General features: G+C 42.8%; 2 protein-coding genes across 2 annotated transcripts; both read left to right on the top strand.

The window, feature by feature from the left end:
* Window positions 1-414: 414 nt before the first annotated feature.
* LOC125442002 (nucleoplasmin-like) lies at window positions 415-5,710 on the top strand. Its single transcript, XM_048513092.1, has 6 exons — window positions 415-478; window positions 584-669; window positions 2,443-2,562; window positions 2,795-2,888; window positions 3,675-3,859; window positions 5,672-5,710. The coding sequence occupies exons 1-6, from the start codon at window positions 415-417 to the stop codon at window positions 5,708-5,710; spliced, it is 588 nt and encodes a 195-aa protein (XP_048369049.1).
* A 6,483-nt stretch (window positions 5,711-12,193) lies between these two features.
* LOC125442164 (prostate and testis expressed protein 14-like) lies at window positions 12,194-16,221 on the top strand. Its single transcript, XM_048513341.1, has 3 exons — window positions 12,194-12,245; window positions 14,121-14,234; window positions 15,923-16,221. Exons 1-3 carry the CDS (start codon window positions 12,194-12,196, stop codon window positions 16,069-16,071), a joined length of 315 nt encoding a protein of 104 aa, XP_048369298.1. The 3' UTR covers window positions 16,072-16,221.
* Window positions 16,222-16,463: the final 242 nt, after the last annotated feature.

Raw genomic sequence — 16,463 nt, 5'->3', positions numbered from 1 at the left:
GGCCAACTGATGAGCTCAATATTCTTGCTCTCAAATGCTACTTGCTTTTAAATGTTGCATTACATAGAAGGCTAGAACTATGGTGACCCCCATAATCCCTGAGAGTAGCAAACAAACCCTGCTGTTTAGGTGGCTCTGAGCAGAAATAGGAGTATGACATTTGAGGGACATAGGATATTCAATTCTAGGATATTTGCAACCTCTTATTTATGGGTATAAAGCCATAAATTCAACTCTAGCTGAATGATGATGAGGTAAAAATCATGGGTCTCTTACTGAATAGAAATGTCAAAAGAAGTGTGTGTGCTCTAAACAAACATTAGAGTGAAGTTAAAAGTTCCTAACTGAAAATGTGCAGGTTTCTTGAAATGTCTGCCCCTTTTTTCCTTGTTAAGCAGGAGTTTCTGTGAAAACATGGCTTTGGAAAGCAGCAACAATGGTAGCTGTAGATCGTTGAAAATTGTTTCTTTGGTGTGGGGTAAGAAACTTCACCTCCATTTGTTTTATGTTTTATGCTCTGAAATGCAGTGGACTGGGGTGGGCGAACCAAATGGCCACTTCTGATGTCTGTTTTTGCACACAGGGTGTGAGCTAACCAAGGAGACACCAACCTACACCTTTGAAGTCCCAGAGGACCGGCACTATAAGCAGCAGTTGGCTTTGAGAACGGTACATGTCTTGCTAGCCAAGTTGGATAAAGTCATGTGGCTGGCCAATACTGAGTAGGATGGGATCTGAATTTCTCACCTGTTGTGTCAACCTGTGAATTTCAATTTTGCTGGGTCTTTGTGCAAACTGAACCAGTGAATCTTTATTATTTTCTATGGCTTTTGTACCAACTTTTCCTGTGAAATGTATATACTTCTCAGCATTGTTACATCAAATATGTTGACATCGCACATCATACATGTACAAAAGATGTGTACTGGTTGTGAAGGACTGCACACTGTCACCTGCCTCAGTGACAGAGGAGGACTAATAAGGGACTCAAGATAGCTAGAAGGGGTCAAGACACTGGGAACTTTTTCTCAACTGCTTTGACACTATCCCTTTGATGTGTGGATTGTTACTGTCAGGGATCTTCCTTCCTTCCTACTTCCCACAATTCCAGCAAGCAGACTTTTCCATCTTGTAACATATGGAGAGATGTAGGCAACATCTCTGCCCACCCAGCTAGCTACGTTCTCTATTCTAGTCTATCTCTTTGCTTTCTTATCTAGAATGGAGGTCTCTCACAAAGACTTCTTCTATTAGCTTGAAACTAGGAACTGGCTCCTAGTATTGTTTGTTCTTATCACACACACGCCTGGATAAGCTCCGCTGGGTTTGGTCATATGTGAGCATTACACATGTACAAATGGTGTATATGGTACAAGCCTATGCCAGGTAAACTACTTGTAACTATACAGCCTGGATTTGAAATGCAGGTGAGTTTAAAAAACAACTAACAGCAAGAAGCAGAGACCTGAAACTGTAAGCAGACAGAATTAAGGAATGGGGGAACTGGAAATGCCAGTCTCCAGGTCGGACCTAGGAATCCCCTGGAATTACATCTTATCTTCAGACTACAGAGATCAGTTTCCCTGGGGAAAATATGCTTTGGAGGTTGGACATCATGGTATTATACCCCACAGTGATCCTTTCCTCCTTAGGCTCCATTCCCAAATCTCTGGGAATTTCCCATCCTGGATCTGGAAACCCTACTCTCTGATCCCCCGTGGTGGCCAGGAGGACCTGGCAACTATAAGGGGAACCCTAATATTGAGTAAGTGGAGGATGGTTTTCAGCTGCTGTTGTAGGTTGAAAGGATAGCTTATCTCTTTAGTGGATGTAGAAGACAAGACTGTCTTCAGTAAGCTCTAAGCTAGTGCTTTGGCAAGGAACGAGTAGAGGCACAAATTAAGGATTTCTCAGAGATGCTCCCACCGGCATGTGTGTTTTCTGCCTTATTGAGAAGGGTGGTGTCTGACCTGAGTTCATGCCTCAAGCTCTGTACCATTGCAAAGGAATCTGTGATGCAGTTTCACTTTCATGTTTGGCCTGACTGGACCAAAGAACTGTGATTTTTAGGGTAGCTGAAGAAAATTAGCTGGGAACATGGAACCAGGCCAAGGAAGACAGCAGCAAGGATCAAGATTCAAAGCGGAAGAAGCTCTTGCCACTTGGTTCAGCAGCTGCCTGTAACCTCTGTTACTTTTATTATTTATTATTATTATTTATTCAATTTCTATACCGCCCGATTCCCAAAGGGCTTTTATGCAATGGTTTGAGCCTCTTATCTCAAATGAGAAACTTGCTAGGTTAATTTGCAGCTCTGCCTCATTAAGAGTTTCCTCAGAGTTCTGTCAGTAGAGCACTACAGATATGTTCAGAAGTGTTTCTGGTCTTGTTAGACTTGTTCTGAGGCCTTGATGGCTCTGCATTTCTCTCCCTCTCTCTAAGATCTGCCTCGGGGAAAAAGCCAAGGATGAATTTCATGTGGTGGAGATTGTACCCCAAAAGGACAGCAAGGAATCTGCTCCAGTGTGCCTAGCAAACCTGAAACTTTCAGTTCTCCCAATGGTGAGTGCCTCGTTTGGGCTTCAGTACCTAACCTTGGCAGAAGTTCTCGTATCTAGCTACCCAACTTCCCAAAAAATCATGACTGGAGTGCTAGTCTAGATGGTCCTTTAGTGTTAACTGACATACCCCCTGGTGGAGTTTGGCTTTTGTGGTAATGAACCCCTAAGTTGGCATGACTGCTGTTTACAATAGTTGCTTCACAGCATCTCATTTAAACTTTCCTATTTTCCAGATCACCACTCTAGGACTTGATCTAAATCCACCTGTCACATTCAGACTAAAGTCAGGGAGTGGGCCTGTCTACCTTTCTGGACAGCATATGTCAGGTAAACAATATGTTGAGTAGGTTCCAATGGGGTAATCCAGTATTGATCAAGGGATGCACCATGTGTGAATGGATTCACCATTTATGAGCAAAGTGCTGTCAAATCACAGCCAACTTCTGGGAACTTCTGAAAAAAGTTTAATGCATAGTGATCTCCTTTGCTTTCCCTGCACAAAAAGGGGGAACATCTCACTGTGCTTTAACAGGTTTTAGAAACTGGGGGGACTCTGTGATCTGAGAGTCGGCATGTTCTGAAGAAGAATCCCTCCTTTCTCTCCTGAAGGAGACTTAAAGGGGCTTACAATCTCCTTTTCCTCCCCCCCCCAACAACAAACACCCTGTGAGGTTGGTGGGGCTGAGAGAGCTCAGAAGAACTGTGACTAGTCCAAGGTCACCCAGCTGGCATGTGTTGGAGTGCACAGGCTAATCTGAATTCCCCAGATAAGCTTCCACAGCTGAAGCGGCAGTGCGGGGAATCAAACCCGGTTCCTTCAGATTAGAGTACACCTGCTCTTAACCACTACACCACTGCTACTCCAAAGAGAGGAAAAAGTGTGCATAACAGAGAATCAAATTCGAAGGGAATGTACAAAGAGACCACACATGCATAAATGGCCACAGACAATGTCTCTAGGCCAGATTTCGCCAAGCAAGAGTTCATGTGCCAAGCCCGTGGAAGTCCTGGTATTTGGTTGTCTTGGTCATGTGCTAAATGCCCACTGAAGCATAAAGCACATGCTGCTGCTCCTACCTTGAAAGCTTCATGTGCCAAATTTCTTGTTTGCAGCTTTCAACGCATGGAACGACAGTGAAGAGGATGACGAGGAGGAGGAAGAGTCCTTGGAAGATGAAGAGATGGAGGAATCTTCCAAGGAAGAGTCTCCAGTGAAGCCTGTCAAGGCTACAGAGTCCAAGCGTTCAGTTGCAGCAGCCAAGAAGGGGTCTGAACTTCCTGCTCAAGAGCAATCTCAGGTAAAGCTGTGTTCATTGAGAGAAAGAGGCTTTATCTGTAGATGACACTAATAAGAAGGTCAGTGGATGATGACTTGCTCTATTGTGGGCTAGTATTCCCAGAATGCTTAATGCGATCTTTGGTGTACTAGAACTTTAGAGAAGTCTGCCAATTAAATAGATTTGTGCCTTGCTTGTAAAATATTGATGGCTACTTGGGGAAAGGAATTCTGGCCTAGATGGGTGTTGGTCTGATTTATTTGATCATATGGGGAGGGGGCTTAAAAATCGATCCTGTGGGAATGAAGGATGCATCCACATTTGAGACTTGGACAGAATCCTCAGAATAGATCTTGAGGAAGCTCTTGAACAGAGTACTTTATAAGCTACCTCCGGGGGGTTCCTGGAGAGGTGGCATGAAAATGTTTTAAATAATTTCTCAGCATGTTGCTGAAGGAAAACTTGTCTTGAGGCATAGCCATGGTGGTTAAGCTAGTGTAACACCTCTGCCAGAGGTCCTCAGCATGGTGCCCATGGGTATCATGAGACATGCCAAGTGGGTTCTAGAAAGTGGGTGTGGCTAAGTAGGGCTTTTGATCAGCAAGACTTCTAATTGGCTGTGCAGATTTTTTTTTAAAGTTTGCTGTGGCTGTCACAACAGCACAAGAATCTTCACAATGTGACTGAAGATAAACTGTGGCAGCCATTTTGAGGCTATGCCCTCCACGCTGTTTCAGAATTCCAAAGGTGCTTGCAAGTCCTAAAAGGTTGGGGATCCTTGTTCTATGTGTTAGATGACTCCAAACTGTTTTATACCCACTGTGATAGATTGCAAGAATAGTCTTACTGAGGGGTTTGGCTAGAAATGGTTTGGGTCAACTGGCATTCTTCACCTTCTGGGTCAGTTATAGGGCTGAGGGAAAGTGCTTTTGTATCGCTACCATAACTGAAACACCTCAGTCTATGAGGGAAGAAATGCTGGAAAAATCTGACACAAGTGGTTTTCCTACCTGAAGAAGTTAGGGAAGGTGTGGGGTTGTACCACCTCAACAGGTTGCTCTACCTGTCACTCTCATTTGGATATCTACTGCAAACCATCTGTCAAACTCTCTTAATCATTCTAGAAATTTGCTTTTTGTTGCATACCAAGTAATACCAGATTATCATATCATTGCTCTGAATGCTTATTCAGAACCATAAATTAATTGCTTGGGAAGGTAAATCAGAGACACTGCTGTTCTCACCCCCAGATGAACCTCGTAGCCTGTTGTCATATATACCAACCTTTCCAGGCGTCCCTAGATTTTCTTGACCCCCTGTGTTTGTGTCCATGAAAGTAAGTATTTTATTGTTATACAGGCAAAAGGAGCTGTCAGAGGGAGGAAGGCAGCAGAAAAGAAGTAGATTAACCTCCAGCAAGGTAAGGAAGCTGTGCATATTGGCAGATCTTAGGGCTGATAACTCTGAGTTCAGAAATACGTGGAGATTTTGGGGATGGGACTTAGGGAGGGGAGGGTTTGGAGAGGGGGAGGGCCTCAGTAGAACCCACCTTTCAAAGCCACTATTTTCTGCATGGGAACTGACCTCTTATCTGGGGATCAATTGTAATAGTGGAAGATCTGCAGGTAGTCCCTGGAAGCTGGCAAGTCTACTGTTCTATTATGAGACTTTCAGCATCTTGGCAGGAAGGGGTACCCAGTGGACAACACTGTATCCATGAGTACAAGTACAAGTTGTGACTACAACACGTCTCAGTATAAAGCAATATATAGAATATCATTTATGAAAAATGCTTATGACCAGACTCTAGCTAATCCTACTTCTTTGTTTCAGGAGGTGGAACAGGAATGGAAACAACTTGGCACTACTTGAAAGGAATAAAAGTTGAATGTTCTGTTTGAATCTGTGCTGTGCGTTTGTAGTCCCTGCTTCAGTTAATTTCTATGGGATTGTCTTAATCAGCAGAAGAAATGGCTCATTCTGCACATGCAGAATAATGCACTTTGAAACTGCTTTCAGTGCTCTTTGAAGCTGTGAGGAATGGCAAAATCCACTTGCAAACTGTTGTGAAAGTGGTTTGAAAACGCTAGCCTTCCTTCTTTCAAAATTTCAGACATGCAGCTCACTTGAAAACCATCATATGCAAAGTCTGACTCAGGGTTGTTTAATAGTAGGGGATGTCTTGAAAGCAAAAATTGATGGGTTGAGGAGCCCAAATTCCTTCATGCATGGGATTCCATATGCTCCTTTTCTTGGGTACAGGAAAGTTTTGAAGTTTCTATATGCTGGTAAGGGGAGGCTTTCTTGAGAACATCTAAAATAAGGCATGGCCTCTCCTACTGCTTTCATGGCTTTTTTATTTTTCAAAAATTGATATGCTTGCAAATTTCAGCAAAATCTTATCAGCTAATCTGTTAGAATATTCTCCCCCTCCCCATGCTGGCATTCCGGATCTCCGGCTTTCATCGCCTTGGATCTGAGGAGTGGCCTGTGTCCCTTGCGCCAACAGAGGGGGCAAATGCATCAGTGCAGCCTCGAACCACCTCCTCAAGAGGATTTTTGCCACCCCTACCCCGGATTGGGCCACAAGACTTGCAAGCAGAAAAACAGAATGCAAGTATGAACAGGCAGAAAGGAGATATGTTGCTAATAAGTTGATTGCGGCTTCTCCATCAGCCCTCGCTGGGGTTTATTGATTGCAGAAATCAAAATCGGAGCAGCATTTCATGTTTGGGTAGATTTGGCAGTTCTGAAGGCAGCCTGCCTTCTCAATGGGGGTTAACCCTCCTGTGGAATAAGAAAAGGCCAATGAGTCTCAATATTATTTAAAATTGCTGGATTACTTGATATAGTAACTCCACAAGTTAAAAACATCAGCAACAAAAGCAAGCATCAGCATTTAAAAACAGTTGCCAGGAACGCAGCATAAAGGTAAGGAGAGAACAAGGCAAGAAGATAAAATTGCCATAAAATCTTGAGTGGATAAGAATATTTTGGCCTGGAATCTAAAAGCCAATAATGCAAGTTCATCTTTGTGGCCTCTGTGCAGTCCCACACGGGGACTTGAGCTTGCACAGGCTGGCCATTGGAGAGTTAACAGGTGGGCCAAGGTCTGCAACAGGTGGGCCAAGGTCTGCACAAGATGCTAAAATCGCTTCAACCATTGCTCATTCTGGTAACTATCCTGTGTGGTTCAAGAAACCCAGCAATAATGCTCTTTGATTCCACATTGATTTAGGAGAATTTCTGTGATTAAATCCAGAACCAAAACATGTGCAGAATACCAGAGTTTCCAGTTCCTTTCATTCATTTTCTTCTCTCCCTCCCAGTTGCAAGACCATCAGCCCTACCTCCAAAGAGAGTTTCCCTATAGCAAGATTCTCCCTCTTGAATTTCACAGGCAGGGAGTGGTTCTTTGCATTCCTGCCAGTTGAGTATTCGATTACAGGCATAGCACTTTGTACCATCAGCTGGGGAAAAAAAGAGACAAGGTAGATAACAAGGGACAAAGCAAAGTCTGCAGGACCTCTTAATTTGCTTGAATGTCAGAATGGCCCCTTCCGCACACACAAAATAATGCGTTTTCAAACCACTTTCACAACTGTTTCAAGTGGATTTTGCTATTCTGCACAGCTTCAAAGAGCACTGAAAGCAGTTTGAAAGTGCATTATTCTGCATGTGCGGAATGAGCCAATGTCAGTGAGTGAGGATACACATAACTCTGATAGCAGCTCTTCATCATAAGAACCAGTGTGGTATAATACCTAGCATGTTGGATTAGGATCTGGGAAACACTACTTCAAATTTTCACTCTGTCATGGAAGCTTTCTGGATGACATGTTTGTGATATGCCTTTTTCATTAAGGCTGAAGAAGATTACACAATATATATTCAATAAGCAATGGAAGAGGACTAGAACAGCAGAAATTTAAAGTAATGCTGATGTATGAACAAAGCATAACTATTGAACATGTGTCAAACAATGCAGTACATAGTACCGTGTTTCCCCGAATATAAGACAGTGTCTTACATTAAATTTTGCTCCCAAAGATGCGCTATGTCTTATTTTTTCTGTGTTCTGTTCGTCGGGCATACTTCCAAACAAAAACTTTGCCTTATATTTTGCACTTCAGCAAAACCTCTACTATGTCTTATTTTTTGGGGATGTCTTATATTCGGGGAAACAGGGCATTAGGTAGAAATGCATTTTTCTGGACCCATCAGTTACCATGTAGCCCTATTTCCTTTGTAAAAATGCCCTCCTGAACAATTATTATTATTATTATTATTATTATTATTATTATTATTATTATTATTATTATTATTATTATTATTATTATTATTAATTGGGTTTATACACCGCCCTCTTACATAGTCTTTGCAAAGTACCAGGAGAGTGGGAGCCTTCCTGACCTCCCCAGGCAGTCCATTCCAAAGGGTGGAGGCCAAAACAGAGAAATGGTAGACAGACAGATAGATGTAGGCATTTGCTGATCTTACCCATTTTCAGATCAGCCAAGTCAACCTTAAGCCAGTCATTCCCCCTTATCTACCTCAGATGGTTTTGGTGAAAGAAAGAAAAAATCTTCCAAGACACTTTGGGGTCCTGTTGGAGGAAGAGTGTATTATAAATAAAGCAAGCAATAAATAAGGCAAAGACCATATAAACTGCTGTTCATTGGGATGCCAAGTTTCTGCTTTGCTGCTATGCTGTAGGCAAACTATAGCCAATGCCAACTTCAAAAATATACAGTTTACTCTTACATAAAGACTGGTATTTAAATGACACAAAAACATGCACTCAGCCACAAATCAGCACCATTATCATCAAACTATGCTGGGTGGAAAAATGGCAAAGTCCCAACAACAACAGAAAGTCCATACTATATGAACCAACACTGAAGCTTCAATCTGTGGAGGAATGTGAAAGCTCTGAGATGGGCAACCAGTCATACCTCCCATTTCATGGTTCTATTATTGGGACTTTGTAATTTTCCCAGTTACCTACCAGTAATGGGCAAACGGCATTTCTCCCTTTTGTTACGGCCCTGATCACCCCCCCCCCCCTATTATTATTGCCATAATATTTTCTTCAAAAGTCTTATTGGCAGAAGCCAGTTGTTATACACTTCTCTATGTAGGTAGCAGCATGTACAAAGGTCACAAGGCTGCTTTACAAAATCTAATTAAGAGAATGAGTTACAGCTGCATAACCTGGAGGCCTCATCCTGTTTAAGGGCATGCTTGATTACCACACCTTGCAAAGATACTGTTAAGACAAAGAATATGGAAAGCCACTTTAATATCAGATACTGCCTTTTCCCTATGTCTTCTGGAAACCAGGTCAGCAACAGCTGGTTGCTTCTTTGCATTTCCTCTACTCATTGTTATGACTTTCCTAAACCACTCACCTTATCCCAGTCTAATGTCTCAGCTAAATCTGAATAAGCTGGGCAGTGTCTCTACAGAGTTACTCTGCATAAAGCCATTTTGTGCTTCCTGACTTAATCTAAGAGCAATTGACTCCCATTGTCCCAGGTACTTAGAACAATAGAAGAGCTGCTAATTGGCTCAGCCCAGCAAGCCCAGCATGGGAAGTTCCAGAGAATGTAGGAAAATGAAACTTAAAACTCACTTGTTCCCGCCCCTACCTGGGCAAAAGAGTATAAAAGTACTGAGCACCCCAACTCCAGTGCTCATTGCTAACTTGAACCTCCCTTGGTCTTGTTGGTGTGAGACACGAATTCGTCCTTCGCCTGGATTCAGATGCTGGTCATTTGAATTCTTGCCTTCTACAAGATCTTCTCCAGCTGAATTTAGGTAACGTATAGCCCCTGCTTCCCCAACTCCCTGCGCTATCCTCCCACCTATCTTCTCCTCCCTGTTTATATCCTAGGAACTGTGTGTATGTGCCTTGACTTCTTACTGTGTGATTGTTTGCAACCAAAATTTATATAAAAATATTTAAACTGCAATTTGGCCTTTTGTGAATTCTCTGCAGATATGTTTCAAGCCATTTCTGGTATACATAGCCTTTAAAAGATCCCTACCCAGCCTGCCTCTCGCATTGCTAAGACAAAAGTTATTTTCCCCATTGCTACTTAAAATAGTTGTGTGCTGTTACATTCTTAGCAGCTGGTGGAGATTCCTTAAAAATAAGTTCACAACCTGTCAAAGCTGGGTAACACTTTGGAACCAGAGTAGAGAGGATACCAAACACACATACTAAATGTTACACCTTCTCACCTCACTTTGAAACCTTCAACAAAGATTATCCCCCATTTGGTGAGTCAACAAATAGTATTATTTTCTGGACAGAAGAGTTTAGAGCAGAAACTCAAAGCACCCTACCTCTCCCTAAAGGGCCTAGACTACGAAATTGCTTGACTTCAGAGACTTATCCATAGCTAGGGAGAGCAACATCCACAAACAAAAACACAGCCACCTATTCATGCTGTGGGTTGTTGTTTTTTTTCCCCAAAGTGTGGGCAGACCTGGGAGCGGGTTGAGAACAGCGCGTGAGCTGTGGGAACGTTCCAAATTTATAGCCACCTCTAAGGATGAGGTTTGGCCTGAGCCAATGACAGCAGCTTCTTCATTTCCCGTGAGCAAGAAGAGAGCAAATGATATAATTATGTTCAACTCTCAGGAAAGAAAATCTAATATGCATCATTTGACAAACTCTGGTAGGACATAAAATAAAAAGCACTGGGGGGTTTTACTGAAAAGTCTGGGCTTTTCCACATGGATTTTTTCCCTGTTGGTTTGGGCTCTGTACTGCTTCAGTTTATCCCCCTGATTTCTGCGCATATTTTCTCTGTGTTTAGTTCTTCCTCCTTTTTTGCCCCCCAACCCCCTGCTTTTTCTAGTTTTTTTTAAACCACTTTTACCACAGTCTTTTTCTAGAAGCCAAGTTTGAGTTGGCTTTCTCCTTATGCATAATGTTTCTGTCAACTTTCTTTCTCCCACCTGGCATTTTAAAAAGGGGGTTGAACAAACCTGATCAGGAGGGTTTTAAACTGAGTTATGTGTGGGAGGGAGACAGTATTCAAGTGGGCAGGAGTTCACCAAGTGCTAGAGATAATAGTCCAAAGGTTACAGAGAGAACTGAACACATAGTACAAGAATCCAACAGTGGGAGGGGAAAACCTGAAATAAACAGCTTGGGGGAATGATGTCTCTACACTAATACACAGAGCATGGGAAATAAACAAGGCGAACTCAAACTCTTAACATGGCACAGGAAATATGGTATTATAAGTGTCACTGAAACTTGGTGGTTGAGTCTCATGATCGGAATGTAATGATTGAGGGGTATAACCTATTTCAGAGAAATAGATAAACTAGGAAAGGAGAAGGAGTATACCAGGGATTATTACACCTGTGAGCAGGTCCACAACTTAAATTCTGGAAGCCAGGTTGAGAGCATCCGGGTTAAAATGAAGGGGGAGAGAAGCAACAGTGATCCCATTGTGGGGGTCTATTACAGACCCCCAAGCCAGACTGAAGAGCGGGCTGATGCCTTCCTGGAACAGATGACCAAACTTTCAAAAAGGATATGTGAGCAGTCTAATCTATATGGCACTTTAAAGTACAACGTGAGGCACATGTACCCTCAGGCAATTGCCATTTAAAATTTGTGTTATTAAGTTTCGCATTAGGAAAGGGTAGTTATTTATTTGTTGTAAATTTTACCTGCTTTTCCTATGAAGCACTTTATGCTTTGTAAACTGTTCTCCAGTTTCCCCTCACAATGACCCTGTGAGGTTGATTAGATTGAGAGGCAATGACTGGCTCAGGACATACATTTCACTGCAAGCATGAGTTTCTCCAGTCCTGCACTAGAACCACTGTATAGGGCTGCCAACCTCCAGATGGAGTCAGGAGATCTCCTGGAATCACAACTACCCTCCAAACTACAGACATCAGTTCCCCTGGAACTCTGCATAATATCCTGTTGAGGTCTTCCTCTCCACAACCTCCCCTGGGCTCTACCTCCAAATCTCCAGGAATTTCCTAACCTGGAGTTGGCAATCCTACCACTACACCACAAACTCAGTTTTAATTGGCACATGACGGATAGCACTGTGCAGCCACAAGGGAGCAGCCCTGGACAAATCATGAAGATCTCGATTTCAGTTCACCTGACTACATGTCCTTTAGCTCAATAAGGAAAGAAGCTCTCAACACCTACCCACTAAGGGGAGGGAATGTTTTGCCCTCATCTTGTGTCTTCCTGATAAGAGCTTTACTTTCTGGGATGTTGTTCTATGAGCCGTGTAGAACAGACTCATCCAAGCATTGATTTTGTTTTAGCTTATTCTTCTGCTGCGGTCTGCTGAGTGGTGGAAAAAAATGACCGGGATTCTGTTTTTCAGCTTGGCAGCCCTGCTCTGCTATACACAGAGTGAGTACCAGAAAATAGAATTATGATGGGGAAGATAGGAGACGGTGGCAGCCAAAATGAGGAGACAGCTAACATTATAGAGAGTCCTCATTCTGCATGCCCTCTCCATGCGCAGTTTTACAGCAATAATAATAAACCTTTAATAGGTATTAATAAAATACAGAATTGAAAACAAACAATACAAAAATCAGAACTACAGGGGAGGATCAGCATATCAGAACCTTTCCCAAGAAATTTGCATCACAAACCCAAAGATTACCTAGTAGTAATCTTAGCAGAGGAGGGATAAAAAAATGTTGTTGTAAGCTTGTTGTAAGATAAAAACCTTAGCAGAGGAGGGATAATACAATGAAAATCAGGTCTAAAATAAACATATTTGGGACAATCAAATAAAATGTGCAGCATCTTTTCAGGAGTATTGGTGCAATGAGGGCAAACTTGCTCTTGTACAGGGGTCCTTGAAAAATGTCCTTGAAGAAAGGCTGTGGGGAAAGAGTTGCACCTAGCTCTAGCAAGGGCCCACCTTTGTTTGGGATTGAATAGAACCTTTAAATATCAGGCCATGCTCACTTTTGTGGGACAATACCATAGTATATAGGTGAGCAGGAGACCCCGGCTCTTTGAACCAAGAGTTGAAGTTCTTGAATAAAGACACAGGATTTTATAGTTTGCAATATTTCGTTGGGGGCTAACATGAGCATGGCATCCCAGGAAAGGCCTAGGGCGATCAGTTTGTTCTCAATGTGGATCCACCAGGCACAGCGTTGGATCTCAGGTCCTCAGGAAGGGCCAAATAAAGATAACTATTTGCACCGGTGGAAAAACAGAGTCTTTTTGCAGTACTTGAGCAGCTCGAGGGAAGGGCTGGCATCAGCATACCTGCAGGTGGGCAACTGCTAAGGCTCAAGTCTCCCAGTGGGGCCCACTGCCACCTCCTCTCCACTCACTTCCCCTGTTACCCTCTTGCTTGTTGTAAGCTAATGTTGTAAGCTAAACCACTGAAGGGCAACAGGTATATTTGGTATATATACTCCTGTCAAGCAAAGTTGCAAGCGGAAATGTGGATTGTGCAGCACATCAAATTAACTAGTTATCTGTCAAAAGACCAGCCGTTTTACCTCAGAAGTTCATGAAAACATAAGCAGAACTTTATTTAACCTGAGAGAGAGATATACACTATATACACAGTATCACATATGATAGTTACATGCACGGCTAATAGTTTGCTACAGTTTGGTTGTGTTACAATATCTTTTAGTCTAGTCAGAGCACATTTCTACATCATTTGGTTTACAACAGTATACAGAGCACAGAGCACATCTTTTCTCTTAGTCAGTCAGGCAGTCTCCTAGAGTGTGTGGTGAGGGAACAGAACACTACCAACGGATTCTAACTGTCGCCTTTAGAATGTTCGTGCAGCTTTCCAGAATTCCCTGTTGCTTCTGCTGCTGCTACTGCATGCAAAGCAAGGCTGGAAATTCCAACACCCACACTCCCATCTCAATGTGCTGCCCAGGGAAGGATGTGTGAGGGAGGCCAACAGCAGCAACAATCCCAGTGCCCTCAACTGTACACATTGCTGAGGACATTCAGAGATGGGGGTGTGCCCACTGGGAGGGCTGGAAATGAGCTAGTGGATGAGGGAAGGATATGCGTGAAGGAGAAGAAAGCAAGCGCATAGGCAGGAAGGTGTGAGCAGAGAAGGCACAGCAGTAGGCAAAGGATGGGAGAAGAGGCCCTAGTGCCCAAGGGCCCATCAAAACCTGGAAACTGCCCTGCTTGGGGTCTTTAAAGAATGTTTGTATTGATTTTATCCTGCTGATAGGAGTCTTTAAGGTCAGAGTCATTAGGAATTACTTTCTTGTTTCCACAAAGCTGAAGCTCTCAAATGCGTTGTCTGTAAAATGCTCTCTGGATGTGTTAGAAAAGGAGGACTGACCTGTGAAGCTTTACCTGGGCAGCAGTGCAAAGCTACCCATGTCTTCAAAGGTAGGTTTGAGCCAGGATAACTGTCTATTCCTGGGTTAATTTTAAATAGTGGTTGTTCATGTATGTGTTTGATAGGACTGCCTGCCAAATCTGGCTTGAGGAGCTTTGGGTCTGGGGAAGACAGAGTTTAGGAGAAGCAGGGGCTTGGTGGGGATATGTTGCTATACAGGCTGCCCTCCAAAGTGGCAATTTCCTCCAGGGGAATTGCTTTCTGAGGTCTAGAAATCAGATATAATTCCAGGAGAACTCTGGTCCCCCCTCAGAGGTTGACAAACCCATGCTTGTTTTTTTTCTGTTGGGCCTGCATAGTACCTTCCCAAGATCTCAAGTAGCCTTCTAGTATCACTTCTTTTCTTTGATCCCATTGTCTGTGTTCAACCTCCCCAAGGGCAGGCTTGCATTAGAATATTGACCTTTGGGATTACTGATAGGCTTTCCCAGTGGTGGGATTCAAATAAATAACAACCGGTTACGAAAGGACTCAGTGGTGAGATTACAACCAGTTTTCTGAACTAGACAAAAAAAAAATAACTACCAGTTCTGTCGAACTGGTGCGAATAGGCTGAATCCCATCACTGGGCTTGCTCCAACAGTACACGATTCAGATTTAACTGGCAGAAGATCCAGGTGGGAGCTTCACAGAGTATCCATAGAGTTTTGTGGGGAAATGCTACAATGTCCTTGGTGAGATTCCATTGCTTCTGTGAATGTGGAAGTGATGTCATCACGCTGGGTGCACAGATTGTTTCTCCCTTCAGCCCACTGATCAGCTGAGGAACAGTAGTCAGCCCAGTGAATTAGTGGGCGGTTTCCTGCCTCCAAGACACTGGGAGCCCCAGCTAGGAAAGACCAAGGATCCCCAATCCTGTTTATCATCAGAGTACTTTTGAAATTTTAAGAATGGGTAGCAGATGCCACCACAAAATGATGGCTACGGGGGAGTGGCTAACAATAACGTGGCTATCAAGGCCACAGCAAAGCATCAAATAGCTGCCATTGGGGCTAGAACCAGTCGCACAGTGCTGCAGGAGTCCAAGCCAAGTGTCCTCTTATGATGGAGCCAGGTGTTTCTGAAGACCCATAACAGCCCTTCTGGGCTCTTATGAAGCAGTTACTGCTCTGAATGGCAGAGGAAAGATAAGATTGACTCATTCCTTTGGGGAAGAAAGGGGGCACTAGAATACACATTGCGAAGGTGACATGGAATTCATGGGTGCCACAATCACGATCATTGGCTTAGATGATCTATGACTAAAGAGTAAACCAGTTCCTTCCATTTGGGTAGATAAAAGTTGGTCCTAGACCCCATATTCTTCCTTCTACAAAGCATGGGAGTATAAAAGATTCTTTCTTCTTAACAAATGGGGAAAAACTATGAGAATAAGAGCAGTTTAAGCCCACTGAGGTACCAGTATGAATATCACAGAGGGAACACAATATATATTGTTAGGATTAGAACCCAGGTCTCCAAAATCCTAACCAGTCCTCAAACTGCTTCACTGCCTCCAAACTATAATATTGCATTGCTGGAAAATGATCACAATGCTATTGACATTTTGAGCACCATGAATGTATTGTAATCATTTTTTGGAGTCAGTTGGGGTTTGCACAGTTATAGAAACAGAGAATTTCTAACCCCATGGCCTGGCCTACAACGTACTAATGAATTTGTTTCTACCCCACTACAGTAAGGATACGACAATTCACCCTGCAAGGCTGTACTTTGCCAGAGGACAGTCACAGATGCAATACTGTAAAAGAAGATAAAATGTGGGGCGCTGTAAATACAACGTGCTGTAATAACAAAGACCTTTGCAATAGCATTTATGAAGATTGACGGCCTCTGTCCTGTTCAAATCCATGCCATCTGCACCATCAGCATCACTATCAAGCCGACAGCAGTCCTTTACTACATTCTTGGAGACCATCTATAAGGCCTTTGTTTGAAAAAATGTCCATGGAAGATTATAATTATGTATATTTTTTGTTTCACCATATTAATATTTATACACTTAGAGCGTTCAGAATAGCACATTTCTATCTTCTTGTATTTAATTCTGCCTCTGTTTGCAGTTTAACAATATTTTGGGGTGTGTTTTCCCCCGTTTTTGGATCTTTAACTGGATTTGAATGTTTCAGTTGCAGTGTAACAAATATTAATCTTTTGGTTTAAAATACGTTTGGTTAACATTTGAATTTTCCAACCCACACAGCAGGCATCCAGGTCTT

Source organism: Sphaerodactylus townsendi, linkage group LG12 (genome assembly GCF_021028975.2).
Source record: "Sphaerodactylus townsendi isolate TG3544 linkage group LG12, MPM_Stown_v2.3, whole genome shotgun sequence".
In the NCBI taxonomy this organism is placed as follows: domain Eukaryota; kingdom Metazoa; phylum Chordata; class Lepidosauria; order Squamata; family Sphaerodactylidae; genus Sphaerodactylus; species Sphaerodactylus townsendi.
This window is presented reverse-complemented; position numbering and strand designations above follow the sequence as displayed.